Source organism: Cynoglossus semilaevis, chromosome 6, assembly GCF_000523025.1.
Source record: "Cynoglossus semilaevis isolate Cse_v1.0 chromosome 6, Cse_v1.0, whole genome shotgun sequence".
In the NCBI taxonomy this organism is placed as follows: domain Eukaryota; kingdom Metazoa; phylum Chordata; class Actinopteri; order Pleuronectiformes; family Cynoglossidae; genus Cynoglossus; species Cynoglossus semilaevis.
This window is the reverse complement of record NC_024312.1, coordinates 14,038,879-14,052,216: the sequence shown is the minus strand read 5'-3', so window position 1 is coordinate 14,052,216 and position 13,338 is coordinate 14,038,879. Positions and strand designations below refer to the sequence as shown.

Sequence of the window (13,338 nt, the reverse complement as noted above, 5' to 3'; positions counted from 1 at the left end):
ATAGTAATCATGACAAAAATACAAACAGAATACCCACTGTGACAGTTATGACTGTCTTTCATGCAGGAATCATGCAAGCTTGATCCAAGAACATTGTTACTTCCACAATATTCATTGGGAACATATGTTAATCATATGTGGATGTGTTTTTAATTATACAAAAGGTTTACAAGTATTTTTTCTAAAAGAGCATGTAGATGTGACACAAAAAGTTCAATCATACATTCTTCCAAGTTTCTTTTGTCCCCCATCCCACAGTCATCAGTCTGCTATCTCCTCTACCAACTGTCCCTCTGTTCTTTCTGCTGTTTCCTCTTGTGTTTTTGTGGGAAATGATGAGCTTCTTTCCTCTTTCTTTTCCTCTCCATCTATCTTTTCTTCTCTTCTCTTTGCTCCTCTTCTACATAATCTGCACAACATGAGAAGAGCTGCTCTGCACCGCTTTCTAAATGTTGGATCACAGGCAGCATAGAGAAGTGGGTTTAGGCAGGAGTTTAGGTAAGCCAAACAGGTAACATATGGGTGAACGGTTAGTAAAAGCTGTTCTAAAGAACAAGAGTATGGCATGAAACCAAAATCTAGGAGCATGAAAACTGTTTTGTTGACGTGAAACGGCAACCAGCACAAGAAGAACGCCAGCACTAAAGTGACAATGACCCTAAGGAGTCTTCGCTGGCGTTTCCGATCAGGACGTGGGCCCCGTCCAAAATGTTTGCTGAGCAACTGAGCAACTGAACAGTAGCAAACCAATAGGATGGCAAGAGGAAACAGGAAGCCAATAAGGGTTGATTTAAAACTCAGGATGGCTTCCAACCACATCTCGGCCTCTTTTATTTCTTCCTCATCCAAATCGGCTCCTAGTAGCATAGAGAAATTCATTTGACAAAACAGTAAGTCTCCAGACTCAGCTGTTTCTGTTTGGACAGAGCGTAACAGCAAACTAGGAAGTGCTAGCATTGTCGACAAAATCCATATTCCCCCGATTATTAGTAAAGCTCTGCTGGGGAAGCTCTTTGGGGTATTTTGCGTGGAGTGTCGACGTCCAGTCAGAACCCAGTATCTTTCCACACTGAGCACACTGAGGTTGAACACACTGGCGTACATGTTAAGAATAGTCAGGAAACTGCTGACTTTGCAGAGAAATTGCCCAAAAGGCCAGTGGTCGCCCAAGGCTGTGTAGACAGCCCAAAGAGGGAGAGTCACAACAAAGCTGAGGTCAGCTAATGCTAAATTGGCTATAAGAGACTCAGTCAGTGAGCGAGATAGGCGAGGGATAGGGGTATTATAGGAGGTGGGGGAAGAATGGAATGATGATCTGTTGTTTTGTCTTAAGTTTTCTCTGGTGTCAGGCTGAACTCTTCCATTGCTGTTAATGTCCCGATCACTGGTTGTAAAAATTTCAGTACAGCAAGTTTTTCCAAATAAAACTCGGTGTTTGAGTGCGATCCTTAATTTTCTTCCCTCACTTTGGTCCAGGGAGACCCAAAGGACCAGGGCGTTGCCTATGCTACCAACCAGAAAGATGAGCAGGTATACAAGAGGGATGATGTAGAAGGAAGGAGACCAGTTAGTGTAATCACAGTTGAAGAGGGGGAAGGAAGAAGGAGAGGGGGAGATAAAGTAGTCATCATCCAGTGGTCCGTCCATTTCTTGTGTTTTTACAATAATTAATCTTCCATTCATGTCAGTAGAGGTTCCTGGATTTGTAATGACTGGAGCCCTGTTCAGTTCAGTTAACTTGGTACCCTGTAAACAAAATAAAGAAAAAATAGTTTTGTACATAGTTAAAATATATAATACATAATCAAGACTTATGAATGATTTATTTGTAGCTGATCTGAAACCCAAACTATAATAATGTAAAATGCTTCTTAATATTTACATAGTGTAAGCTGTGTATAGCCTAATAAATATGCTGTACAAACACATGACAAATGAAAGATGAATATCATAATCTTTTATACAGAAAAGAAGTAAACCATGAGTTATAGGGTGGACTCTTACCTGGGGCTGACAAAGTCATTGTGGTGATGATGAAATTGAAGGATGATCCTTGTGAAGCGTCCTCTTGTCATTCAACCTGCTGTGTCACTTTCTCTGTCTTCTCTGTAACTCACTACTGTCTCAATACTGTGGCAGCCAGCAAGAGCAAGTCTTATAAAGCCCTCCTCTCTCTTAACAAGACCACCCCAACATAGAGTTACGAGATCTGCAAACAGTCCGTGTGCACACATCCCCAGAGACACAATAAGCCCCCCTCCCTTGCACACTAACTTAAGGCATGCAAACAGACACCCACAAACAAGCCCCCTTCTTGCGTCCGTCGTATTCTCTGTGCACAGACACAACCGCACCAACATACACATACAGTACACAAATGAGTGCAAACGCAAACAAACTTTATACTCGGTGTCTCAATTGTTTAAGCCCACGTTTCAGTGTTCTGACCCACAGAGGACGACCAACATTGTTTGACTGACTGACATCCACTAAGCACAGAGTCAGAAAGGTGTCATTGATACAAAGTGACAGTTTTAAAAGGCTTTGAATCATTGAGGAGGTAAATCCCACTGTGAAAGTTTTACCATTGCAGCTGTGTTTATTCCTTTCTTTGTAATTCCAGTAATGATTTCTCCAGTAAATTTTCTCATTTAAAAGAATGAAAAAGCATGTAATAAAAATATATGTCCAATAGCAGAATTATCAAGATATTTGATCATTAGAAATAGTTTGTTTCCTTGATTTTTTATTTCTAATCAAATTATTACTGTCTTACTGCATGTTTTCATTAATGTAAAGCATGATTACTCAAGTTTTTCACTTTACAACGTAAACATGTCTACACAAATCTAACATAATCTTTATTATGATCGATATTGGATTATTGTTTAGCTATCAATTTTTGGTTGTGGGGTTTAGATCATTTTAAATGTTAAACCCATACATTTCCTTTGCACCACATAGTAAAAAATAAAGCTCAGGTTTTATAAACCGTAAATATGAGGTAACACTGTCATTGTGTCACTTTACAGTTGGATACGGCCTCCATGATGGACCCCAGACTCTTAGGTTAACATGGGGTTAGAGTGTAAACATGTGGGAGGTTCCAGTAAGTAAACAGGAAGTGTTTGTTTCCACAGGGTGAGAGGTCACACTGCTGCCAATCTGTTGTTATGGAAACACAGGTTTCTAAGTCCTTTGTTATTTTGGTTAGAGAAAAACTTTACAAAAAAAAGTGCAAATACAACTGTTTCAATAAAGAGAAACAAATACGCTTTAGTAGAGTAGGAGAATAGTAGACTACGAACATTAAATAATAACAATACAATTTAAAGGCATAATCAAACTTTTAGTTTATTATTTTTTCAGAATTAGTTAAATTGTTTGAAAAAAAACATGATCTGGTAAAAAACAGATTTGATGGCATGTGCAGGAGAAATTACTCCTCTATACATGAAATATCACATTATCACTCAACAAAAATGTTTGAGGCGAGTAAAAACGTCATTGAATAAAACTCAGCACTTTGTATTCCAAAGAAATGACATTTGGATTCACATAGAACCCAACTAAGCACACACACACACCTACACACACTCACCGCTCTGAACAGAAGGTTTCCAACATAAACATTCAGTTCCTTGCAGTCTGTTGCAGCATGATCAGGTCTCAGTTGAACCAAGTGGTGTTGAGCTGGGTTTGTTTTTTTATGCTCGTGTCCAACTTGAGGACCTCTCTGATGGCCATGGTAGCATAGGTGGAAGGAGGCAGAGAAAACTCCATCCGCAGCGCCCGGTCCTTCCCTTCTGATGAGAGAAAGGTAAAAAAAAACCCCAAATAAATAATATTCCTAAATGGTCAATTTCATGAAAATAAAAGTGCACCATAAATAAGCCACGCATATTGAATACGTTTATCACAGATCTCACCTGTCTTGAAGACCGGTGCCGGCTTGTTCTCCAGTTTTTCAAAATCTGTGTGCACCAGTGAAATCTTGGGGTCGTCGTAATGAATCACTTCCCTGAAAAAAGGTCAAACAACATTTATTTTTCGTGCATGACTGTGCCTTTTCTGTTGATGATTACAGACAGAGAAAAAACCCAGGGAAATAGTAAAAACGTAAAGTAACAGAATAAGGGGAAAGTATGAGTGGACTACTGACCAGCTGACATCACTGGGTCTGATGACGACACGTCTATAAGCTCCAGCCAAAGAATAGTCCTTCACTTTGTGTCTCATGTTATTTATGTCCAGCCCGTCTGCAGACAGCAGCTCTTTGTAACCTTCACCCACTGATAAAACAAACCCCGGAAAAAAATGGGAATTAACCCACGGGAGAACACAATTTGACACAAGAACACAATTTGCTGTATTTTATCACAAACACCTTCACAAATGTCTTACCGGGATGTGTAGGATAGATGACATCAAACCCTGGAAGAGGCATCACAATATCATGGATGGAGGAATTCTCAGCCTCCTCTGCAGACAGCACATGTGCTGTGGCTTCATGAAGGAGAAACAACGAAGACAACAATGAGACACGAGCTTTATGTTCATTAGTCATGGAGGAGCTACAAGACGGAAGATCAAGATCTACTAACTGCCTTTTAGGACCAGGTCTCCCTCCGCCGGTTTAAGACCGTAGGCTTCAATCCTACGGCTCACCATGGTGTTCCACACCAGGCTCTGGTAACTGTGGATGTACATCAGGCGGTTGTTCCGGGGGATCTGAAATAAATCAAACAATTAATAACAATAATTCCTTTTTCCTCATTCCTTTTTTCAGTGTGTTCTTTTTAATCACTGTAAGACAGGAACATGACAAAACCAACCAGTCCGAAGGCATTGACGATGTTGTTTTTCCCGTACATGGACAGGCCTCGCAGCAGCTGCCCCTCCACGCAGCGTTTGTTGGGCAACTTTTTCAAGGCAGCCTCTGGATCTTGAGTCTTCGCCCACTCCTCCCTGCACCGCACCAGGAACTCTTTCTCTGCTGAAAATGGAAATGAAGAAGGACATTTTTAAAATACAGCTTCAGCGGGAAAATGTGGAAATAAAACACTTTACTTATTTTTTACCTCCGGGACGGGGCTTTAGTATCAAATCAACCACTTGTTTCCAGTCATTTTTCAAAATGGCCCTGTTCCAAATAAAAAGGTGAAAAAAAACGTTTTTGATAAATGTGATAATAGGAAATTCTACGTTAAAGTGCATGCATTTGTGTATATTTATCAAACTTACTTGCCGACCTGTTGCGTAGGAACAGCCGTGGTCCCAAACCGCTGCATACCAAAATAGTTGATAAAACCTGTCTGTTTGAGTGACGTCATGGCCTGGTGGACCTGCTCGTCTGTTCCTGAGATGTTTCTGAATCCCAACACATTTTTTGTCATCAAACTCTAATCATTTTTATAGCCGTGATTCTAAAGTTAGACATTTGTTGTCCTGAGGGTGAAATTACAAAACTACCTGATGACGACTGTGAAATTGTTGCCCTGCAGCTCGCCCAGTTTTAGAGGATGGTTTTTGTAGCAGAAGTTTCCAACCTTGAGGTTCATGAGACACTTGTTGAGATGAGCCAACCTCTCTGCTGTGATTCTGGGAGACACAGAACACATCACACCATAGGTTCTTATAAACTGAGCTGTCCTGACAGTCTGGTTTTTTGTATTGGTTTAGGTGCTTACTGTTAGCACAACAACAGACCATTACTGTAATTAGAGCTGAAAAATCTGCATTACATACAAAATGAATACTTCTTCAGTAGGAGTAATTATTACTACTTCATCAATACTTACTTCATCACAGCAATCTCCTGCACAGTGATGGCTCTCTTGTCCTTGGTTCCCATGTAAGAAAACATCTGGGGTCTGAGTCTGTGGACCAGGATCAATGCATTTCTTAATTGTGAACTTTTTTTCCCTTCACCTCAAACTAAGTAACACCAAAGTAAATGAGGAGACTACAAATACAATCGTACCTGAGGAACTTTGACAGCACGTTAATGGCATCCATGGTGTCTTTATTCTCCTTGTACAGGACAAAATGGCAAAAGTTGCCACGGTTTTTGGGCCAAAAGTGTTTCCTTGGAGCTTTGATGAACACACAAAAAAATGACAGAAACGACTGATGTTATTATTCCAATATTTATACTACAACATTCAAAGCCGTATATGACTTACATATAGCCTTAAATGGCTTTTATCATCTAATCTTTTTACCAATACCTTACTCCATATGTTGTCAAATAGGTTCTTACCTGCAGCTGTTTTGACATCTAGCCACCAGAGAAGAGCAAAAGGAGGATAGAATAATGTTACTAAGAACGAGAGTGACTGCAGACCTTTGGGGGAGTTGTAAGAATTGAGATCTCATGCATAAAAACTGAGAAAATGGTATGAGATTTAAATACTGAAAAAATAACAGGGATGTTTTGAAGATGCATATCTGCTTAGCGTTTCATAATTTGTGTTCAGCCAAAGGAGGACCTCAGTAGGAGTGTCATACATAAAGGATACGTTTACAACAAAAAACAAATTGGTAGAAGTCTGCCATAGGTTAAGAGCAGAATCATGCAGTTGTGCCGTCCGTGCTCATGTTGAATGCATGCATGGTTTATGACATGCACTGCCGTGGAAAATCAAATACATGCCAGGAAAAAAAACATCTACTTACTAAGCGTTATAAATACATTTTAAGGCTAGAAAAAAAAGTGTCCTTCTTTTATCTACAATACCTGCAAGTGCTCTCTTCCCAGCTGTATGGTACGCCACAATGAACTTGCGTCCATCTCTCTCCTCCGTCTTTGTTTCAAGACCAGGAAACTGAGTCTTGATGGCTTTGTGGACCAGTGTTCTCTTCTCCTTTGAGTCTTCCATCACCTATAGACATGAAAATGGTTACATGAGCCTTCTAAAGCACTAATATTGTCAACATACAGGTAATGGTTTAGCAGTGGCGTCACCTCTATAGAGACATTGCCCTCCTTGTTCTTGAAGAGTTGCAGCTCTCCCAGCTGCTTCTTCTGCTCTTCACTCAGTGAATCTGATTCTGTTGGCTGCTGCTCGGCCTCCGGGGCTTCCTGAAATAGAAAGTATTTTTAATCATTGGGTCACCATCAACTTTCAAAAAAATTGCAAATGGAATTGAATTCCAAATCTTACCTCCTGATCTGCAGGAATAGAGAGGTCATCTAATTGCACAATCTTCCCTTGTTTGTTGATTTCATGCACCACAAAATCAGAATATCTGAATACCCAAGAAAAAAATTAAATAGGATCCCAAACTGAATCATCTGATGGGACTTTCTAAATATAACAGTGTTCACCTTTCTTTCAGGATACCAGAGAAGCCCTCATGGTCGCTGACATATTTTAAAATGCCGACATCTGACTCAGTGAGACCATGCTTCATCATGTCAGCAAAGGTCTCTCCATCCTCCTCTACATCACTTGCTCCACCCTGAGGTTCTCCTTCCTCATCTTGGCGAGACTGACCGCCATTTTCATGATCGCTCTCAACTCTAGGTTTCTTCGAAGGTGTACCTTCTTCATTCTCTGGACAGACTCTTTTCTCTCCAGCCTGGAGGGGCACATGCTCCGAGTCAGCCATTCAGAGCCAAACTAGGACAAAAAGGACACATTAAAAAATAATTCTGCAAGTTAAAAGACATTTTAATAAAAACTAATGAAGAGCAACACAATAGAGCCATGGTCAGAATATGTGCAAAACAGAGGAAAAACTGACTGACGATTTAACCAAGGATCTAATGGAACTTCCTTACGTTGGATGTCGATGTGGTTGCGAATGTAAACAGTGGTTATACGACCGACTGCTGCTCTTCTTGCTGTTGTTTAACACCTTAAACAGAAGGAGTGGATGTTGACGCAGAACCTTTATAACAAACACACGCAGTTATCAACCACAATAAAGAACAATACAAATGTGACAAGGACACAAGTCCAAGAGCTGAATTGGACCCGAGGAAGGCAATATAAGTGTCAGCAAATTGGCATAACAAAAAATGCATGCAATAAAACGTATGAAAAACAAAACAAAACAAAATTTATCAAGAGATTAAAGAGTATAGTTTTGTATGTGGCCTAACTTAAACGAACTTCTGAAATTGAACTTTTACAAAGACGATCTAAAATGAGTTTTACACTTGCACCACAACGATGCGTTTTTGTTTTAGGCAACATGCATAAAAAGATACGCTAACAAACACGTTACCGTTGTATGGTTGTGAGCGTTTATGATAAACACAAACATGCGGCTAGCAAGTCATTTAGATGGCTAACATCGCATAGACCTTACCTTGTTAGCATCGGAGCTAACTCATATGAGTACAGTGCAAAGCAAGTCTAAAGAGTCTAAAGCACACGTTTCTGCCGTAAGATATTCACAAACAGAAAAGGCTGTAGAAGCAATAAACTGAGAAACACTATTCTCTCACACGTGTGTGTGTGTACGTGCGTGTGCCGGAAACACAACCTCGTTGAAAACCCGCCCACTGGATCCGTTTGGTTGGATGCTGCCTTCACGTGCTGTCGAAATAATAGGAGAAGAATGATTGTATTGTTAGTATTTTTAAACACTACCTAAATTTATACTATTCTATTTACGCGTGCTCATCCAATGAGTTGTGCATCGTCCATCTAACCATTATATCGTCCATCCAAACATTATATTTTTGATCTGCTAATAAATAATAAAATGCACCCTTACAATAATTTAATTCCAATCCTTTTCTATAATATTCAAAGCAGGTTTTGCGTACATAACATGATTGTCTGATCTAATTAAAAACATGGTTGTTGATTAATCCTTGATTCAGCAATGGGAATCTGATCGTATCGGCGCCGTGGCTTAGTTGGTTAAAGCGCCTGTCTAGTAAACAGGAGATCCTGGGTTCGAATCCCAGCGGTGCCTTTTCAGACTGCGTTTGCTCTTCTGTTGGACTTCCTTAGTTAAAAATAATGACTGCTTCTTAACGGTTAATGAGTGTTTCTGAACATATATCATACTCGCCCAAATCCTACAATGTACTAACCATTATTCTACATGTCACACACTGTACTGTAATGTGAAACCGACCTGTAAATCAGCCAAGATTCTCTGTCATTCAGGTGATTTTAGCAATAATAAAATATTGGTTTGCAATATAAAGATGTTAATTCTAGATTTTAGGTTTCTTTATTCTGATTAAAACATGAGAACAAGGACAAGCAATCCTTGTAAAGAAAAATTAAAAAATGACTTAATCAGATGAAAAAAAAACGGTGACCAAAATGGATGCAAAATGATGTCAATATACAGCGAAATCTCAGAAAAATATCGAGCATGTGAATGGAAATGTGTTCCTGGTAAAGAAGAGACAAGATGTAGTAGAGGGATGCAAACGACAGAGGGAGCGCGTGTTATGCAAAGATTTTTTTACGTTGCGCGTACTGGTTACACGCGCTCATATACACAAACGGACAAAAAGGGAAGGGTGAGAGACAGAGGAAGGGAGAGAGAGACATAGGGGCAGAGGGAGAGCGAGCGTTGAGATAAGAGCTGCTACCGCTGCTCCTGAAGGAAAGAGGAAACATGAGCTCAAAGAAAGGTGCGTATCTCTCACACTCTAAACTCTACTTTTGATTGTGGGTATTTTTATTTTTATGTATGTATGCATCATACAGGGAGGCGGAAGTTAGACTTGCAGATATGTCATACCAGTGTAGGCTAAACAACCGTCAGCTGTAGAGCCTCACATACATCATGTGTGTCTCCTCTCTCTCCACGTCTCCTGCATCCGTTCCCGGACCCGGACGTCGGTCATGCCCGCTGATGAACGGAATCTCACCCCGGCAGTGATGGCCATCCAGGCCAGGAAGAGGAGGCCGAAAGGGAAAAAGGACAAAACGGGTCAGCACCGGAGGTAAGCGGGTGGAGGAGGTTTAGTTTAGGCGGAGTGCGCGACGTATGTCGTGCGTTGAGTTTGTTTGGTTTTGTTGACAGCTACTGCCTCTGTGTGCGATGCCGGTGCGTCGGCGGTATGAACTGTGAACGCGTACAGCACAAGGCGTGGATTTACACGGCACAGAATGGACCACAGTGTGTGTGTGTGTGTGTGTGTGTGTGGAGTGTGGGAAGTTGTCATTTGCGTTAACACACTCAGACCGTTTTTGTGGACTTGGAAGTTCCCTCAGACTGAACTCTACTCCTCCATTGATGTAACAATGTAGTGCTGCAACCCAAATCACTGTCTTAGGTTAGGATTAAGGAATTAAAAAATTATCATCTATTTATATATTTAATGTTGCAATAAGGCGTATAGATGGGTTTTTACGCACGTGTCAGCTCATATGTACACTACTGCCCCCAGCGTCGTTGGCAGGAGGCTGACTGATGAGGAGCACAACACATCCATTTATCACCCAGCCTATCAGGGAATCCCTCGCCTCACGTGCCTTTTGATTACGTAACATCACTTGGATATGACAGAGCATCGTTAGCTGATGTGTATTTATGTATATGTGTATATGTGTCTGTGTTGACGGTGATGGTTTTGCAGCAGGGTTTTCCCCCCCTCAGGCGTGAGCTGCTGCAGCAGCGCAGTGGTTGTAAAGTGACTGTGAATGGTTGTGGAGAAGGCAGGGCTGACTTCATGCATGACATGATGCTGTTGCAGCACCTCTGCCGGCAACACCGGCATCTCATCAGTAGGCTGCTGATGTAAAATCAGGTACAGCAGGAAGAGGAGAAAATGCCGTGCACAACTCCTGGAATGGAACATGCATCAGCATCTTTGCATCACTGCTGTGGCCACTATACTTCCACACTGGCTCAGACTGGGTTTCATTGATACTTCTGCACGCCATTAATCGTTGCCAGTTGTCCTTTTCGCCGGAAATGACAAACCAGGGGTCTGAACCGCCCAACACCCAAAACTGTCATTTTCATTATCTTAACCAGCAAAAACAGAAATATCATGGTATTGTAAGTACTGCAGTAAGAGAAGCTACTTGTCAAGTAGCACATTGGCAGATAGCTCTATTCACATCCACTACCATCTCAGTCTTAGTCTCAATTGGAATTTCAAAATTTAGAATGCAATATTTGATTTCCCCCCCAAAAAGTCACAAGTATCTGGGTGTACTACCATAACTGAGACAAAACTGTAAAAGTTAAGAGTACAAACCAACATCAGAATGTGTGGCTGTGTCTTCATTCATGAGGCACTGTCCATTTATTAATATGCATTACATTGTTGTGACCAGCCTGGTCATAGCCTCCTAACCTTCACCAGCTCTATTCACTACATGCCAATATACAGAGGTGGCTCTTGGTCTAGTCTTATTTTTTTTATTTTTAAAAATCTTAATTTTTGCCTCTTGCACTCAGGAATGTTGTGGTTTCCTCATCAGTCCATCCAGATTTCCTCTTGCGTATCTCTTCCCATTTGTTACTTTTTAAGCGCAGTGAAATGTGACGCTAGATTGATGTCTCAGTTGAACGTCACTCCAAATAAAACAAATAGTTCCAGCTCTTGCTTTATGTATTGCGGACCTCAAGTCTTTGGCTTTGATACTCTGTGTTTTGTATTGGTGTAGGACCAGTGTGTGGTAATAAATTGCAATTAAAATAGTGGTGCGTTTAAATCAAAACAAAATCCTAATGTAACGTCTGAAATTCTTTCGACTCAGAAGGGATCTGTGTTCATGAACATTTCTGGCCATGTCACTGTCAGTATAGTTTATCGTCGATGTCAATCTTTGGACAGCAACAACGCTTCCTGTAGCAGTATTGCAGCCCAGCCTGACGGAGCTGATGCCGAGCACTGAACACACAAGCTGCATGCAGAGAGGGAGAAGGTGTGTTAGGGACGATGGGAGAGAGGGACAAAAGCTGGAGTGGTGGAGTACAAGATAAATAGGCAGACGCTGAAGAGCAAGGGGGAGTGAGAGCATGAAAATGGGGAGTTGCATGTGTGGAAGCATGTGTGAAGCAAGTGAGTAAGGATAGTGGAAAGAGGGAATTGGAGGATGCCACGAGGCAGAAGTCAGGAAAATGAGGGGTGTACAGTACAGTACGGTGCATACGTTGAGTGAACGGCCCAGAATGCTGGTTCATTTAGGTCCAGATCGGTCTGACTGAGTGTGTTTCAGTTATTTGTCTGCTTTTTATCTACATTCAGAGTCACTCTCCGTGAAACATCATTACAGGTCAAACCAGAATCAGCACAGCTTTGAACACAGACCTGAGAAACAGTCATGTTTGTATTTTTAGAGTTCATGTCCGTCACCATGGAGGAACACTCCACACCTACCATCACTCATAGCATCAGGATTGTGAGGTCATTAGATCAGCCTGCAGTGAAAAAGTACACTCCAAATCTGTGGAAAGAATACAACGTTAAATTATATTAGGAGTAATCATGTATTTAAGTTATAATTGGGAGAAATCATGATTATGCTTTAGATATAGGTAAGTTAGGTAAGTGCACACTTAGACTTATATACATATATATTGAGTTTATGTAATATAATTGACTAATGCTTAACTATAGGACCGCCAGCGCCACCTAGTGGGCCACGAAAAAACTCCGCAAGAGCCACAGGCCTGCACACGTTACCAAATGAAAATACTAGAGATATGTTATTGATGAGCTCAGTTACAATGCAGCTTTTGACCACATGGTGGCGGTAATGTATCAGTCAGTTCTTTAATATGCTCCAATATACAGAGAAGAAGATTGTCTTCCCTATGGTAGCTGTAGCAAAGAGTATAGAGAAAATGGGAAAAGACAAATAATAGATTAAGGGGCAGCATTCTTAAAGATACACACACCACCATACACCTCTAGTGGCCAGATCAATGACATGTGAGGTTGCTTATAGTATATATGACTTCATGTCTATAAAACTAGCCTAAGCCCAACAGTTATCTAAGCATAGTCTGCTAACATGCTAAATGTCTTTTTATTGTTACAAAATGCACATTGAAAATATGAAATACTACTCATGCCGAATACTGACGTAGTTGTTTTCCATAGACTTTAATTTAACTGCTATTAATTAACATTGAAGAAACTACTGGAAAAGATCCTCTCTCAACCTAATGACTCCACAAATGTGATTCTTATCAACTAACGTTTTGACACAGGCCTTGGACTTTACAATTAGTCATTGTTATACGTTGAATTGTAACCTGATATTCGCTGCTTCCTCTGTGGTGTCTGGTGTTCTCCCGGGTGACCACAGTTTCGGTGTTAACACTGACCGACAGTATAATAGGTGCTGGGAATTCTGTGTGAATAAAACTCACCTTTAAAAGTTTGTGTGTCTGCTG

At 40.8% G+C, this 13,338-nt stretch overlaps 3 protein-coding genes and 1 non-coding gene across 11 annotated transcripts in view; 2 read left to right on the top strand and 2 right to left on the bottom strand.

The window, feature by feature from the left end:
- Positions 1-232: 232 nt before the first annotated feature.
- Positions 233-3,281, bottom strand: aplnr2 (apelin receptor 2). Its single transcript, XM_025056406.1, has 2 exons — positions 2,005-3,281; positions 233-1,746 (listed from the first exon to the last, which is right to left on the bottom strand). Exon 2 carries the CDS (start codon positions 1,681-1,683, stop codon positions 262-264), a length of 1,422 nt encoding a protein of 473 aa, XP_024912174.1. The 5' UTR covers positions 1,684-1,746; positions 2,005-3,281; the 3' UTR covers positions 233-261.
- A 47-nt stretch (positions 3,282-3,328) lies between these two features.
- pus7 (pseudouridine synthase 7) lies at positions 3,329-8,546 on the bottom strand. Of its 5 annotated transcripts, none has more exons than XM_008312245.3 (17): positions 8,320-8,488; positions 7,787-7,863; positions 7,331-7,625; positions 7,167-7,251; positions 6,968-7,084; positions 6,740-6,884; positions 5,984-6,095; positions 5,802-5,879; positions 5,473-5,601; positions 5,245-5,370; positions 5,082-5,143; positions 4,836-4,996; positions 4,605-4,731; positions 4,405-4,506; positions 4,163-4,292; positions 3,930-4,021; positions 3,329-3,806 (listed from the first exon to the last, which is right to left on the bottom strand). In XM_008312245.3, the coding sequence occupies exons 3-17, from the start codon at positions 7,612-7,614 to the stop codon at positions 3,670-3,672; spliced, it is 1,887 nt and encodes a 628-aa protein (XP_008310467.1). In that variant the 5' UTR covers positions 7,615-7,625; positions 7,787-7,863; positions 8,320-8,488; the 3' UTR covers positions 3,329-3,669. The 5 variants fall into 5 exon arrangements, with proteins under 5 accessions (XP_008310467.1, XP_024912173.1, XP_024912171.1 ...); XM_025056405.1 differs by having other exon boundaries at positions 3,329-3,803; XM_025056403.1 differs by lacking the exon at positions 8,320-8,488 and adding an exon at positions 8,497-8,546 and having other exon boundaries at positions 3,670-3,806.
- A 314-nt stretch (positions 8,547-8,860) lies between these two features.
- trnat-agu (transfer RNA threonine (anticodon AGU)) lies at positions 8,861-8,934 on the top strand. The gene has a single exon. It is a non-coding gene; the product is annotated as a tRNA-Thr (tRNA).
- Positions 8,935-9,465: 531 nt separating this feature from the next.
- Positions 9,466-13,338, top strand: part of srpk2 (SRSF protein kinase 2) — a 39,885-nt gene continuing 36,012 nt past the window's right edge. For all 4 annotated transcript variants that reach the window (XM_017032991.2, XM_017032990.2, XM_008312235.3 and 1 more), the window contains exons 1-2: positions 9,466-9,610; positions 9,859-9,925. In XM_017032991.2, the coding sequence (XP_016888480.1) occupies positions 9,595-9,610; positions 9,859-9,925 (83 nt within the window). In that variant the 5' untranslated portion in view covers positions 9,466-9,594. The remainder of the gene's footprint in view (positions 9,611-9,858; positions 9,926-13,338) is intronic.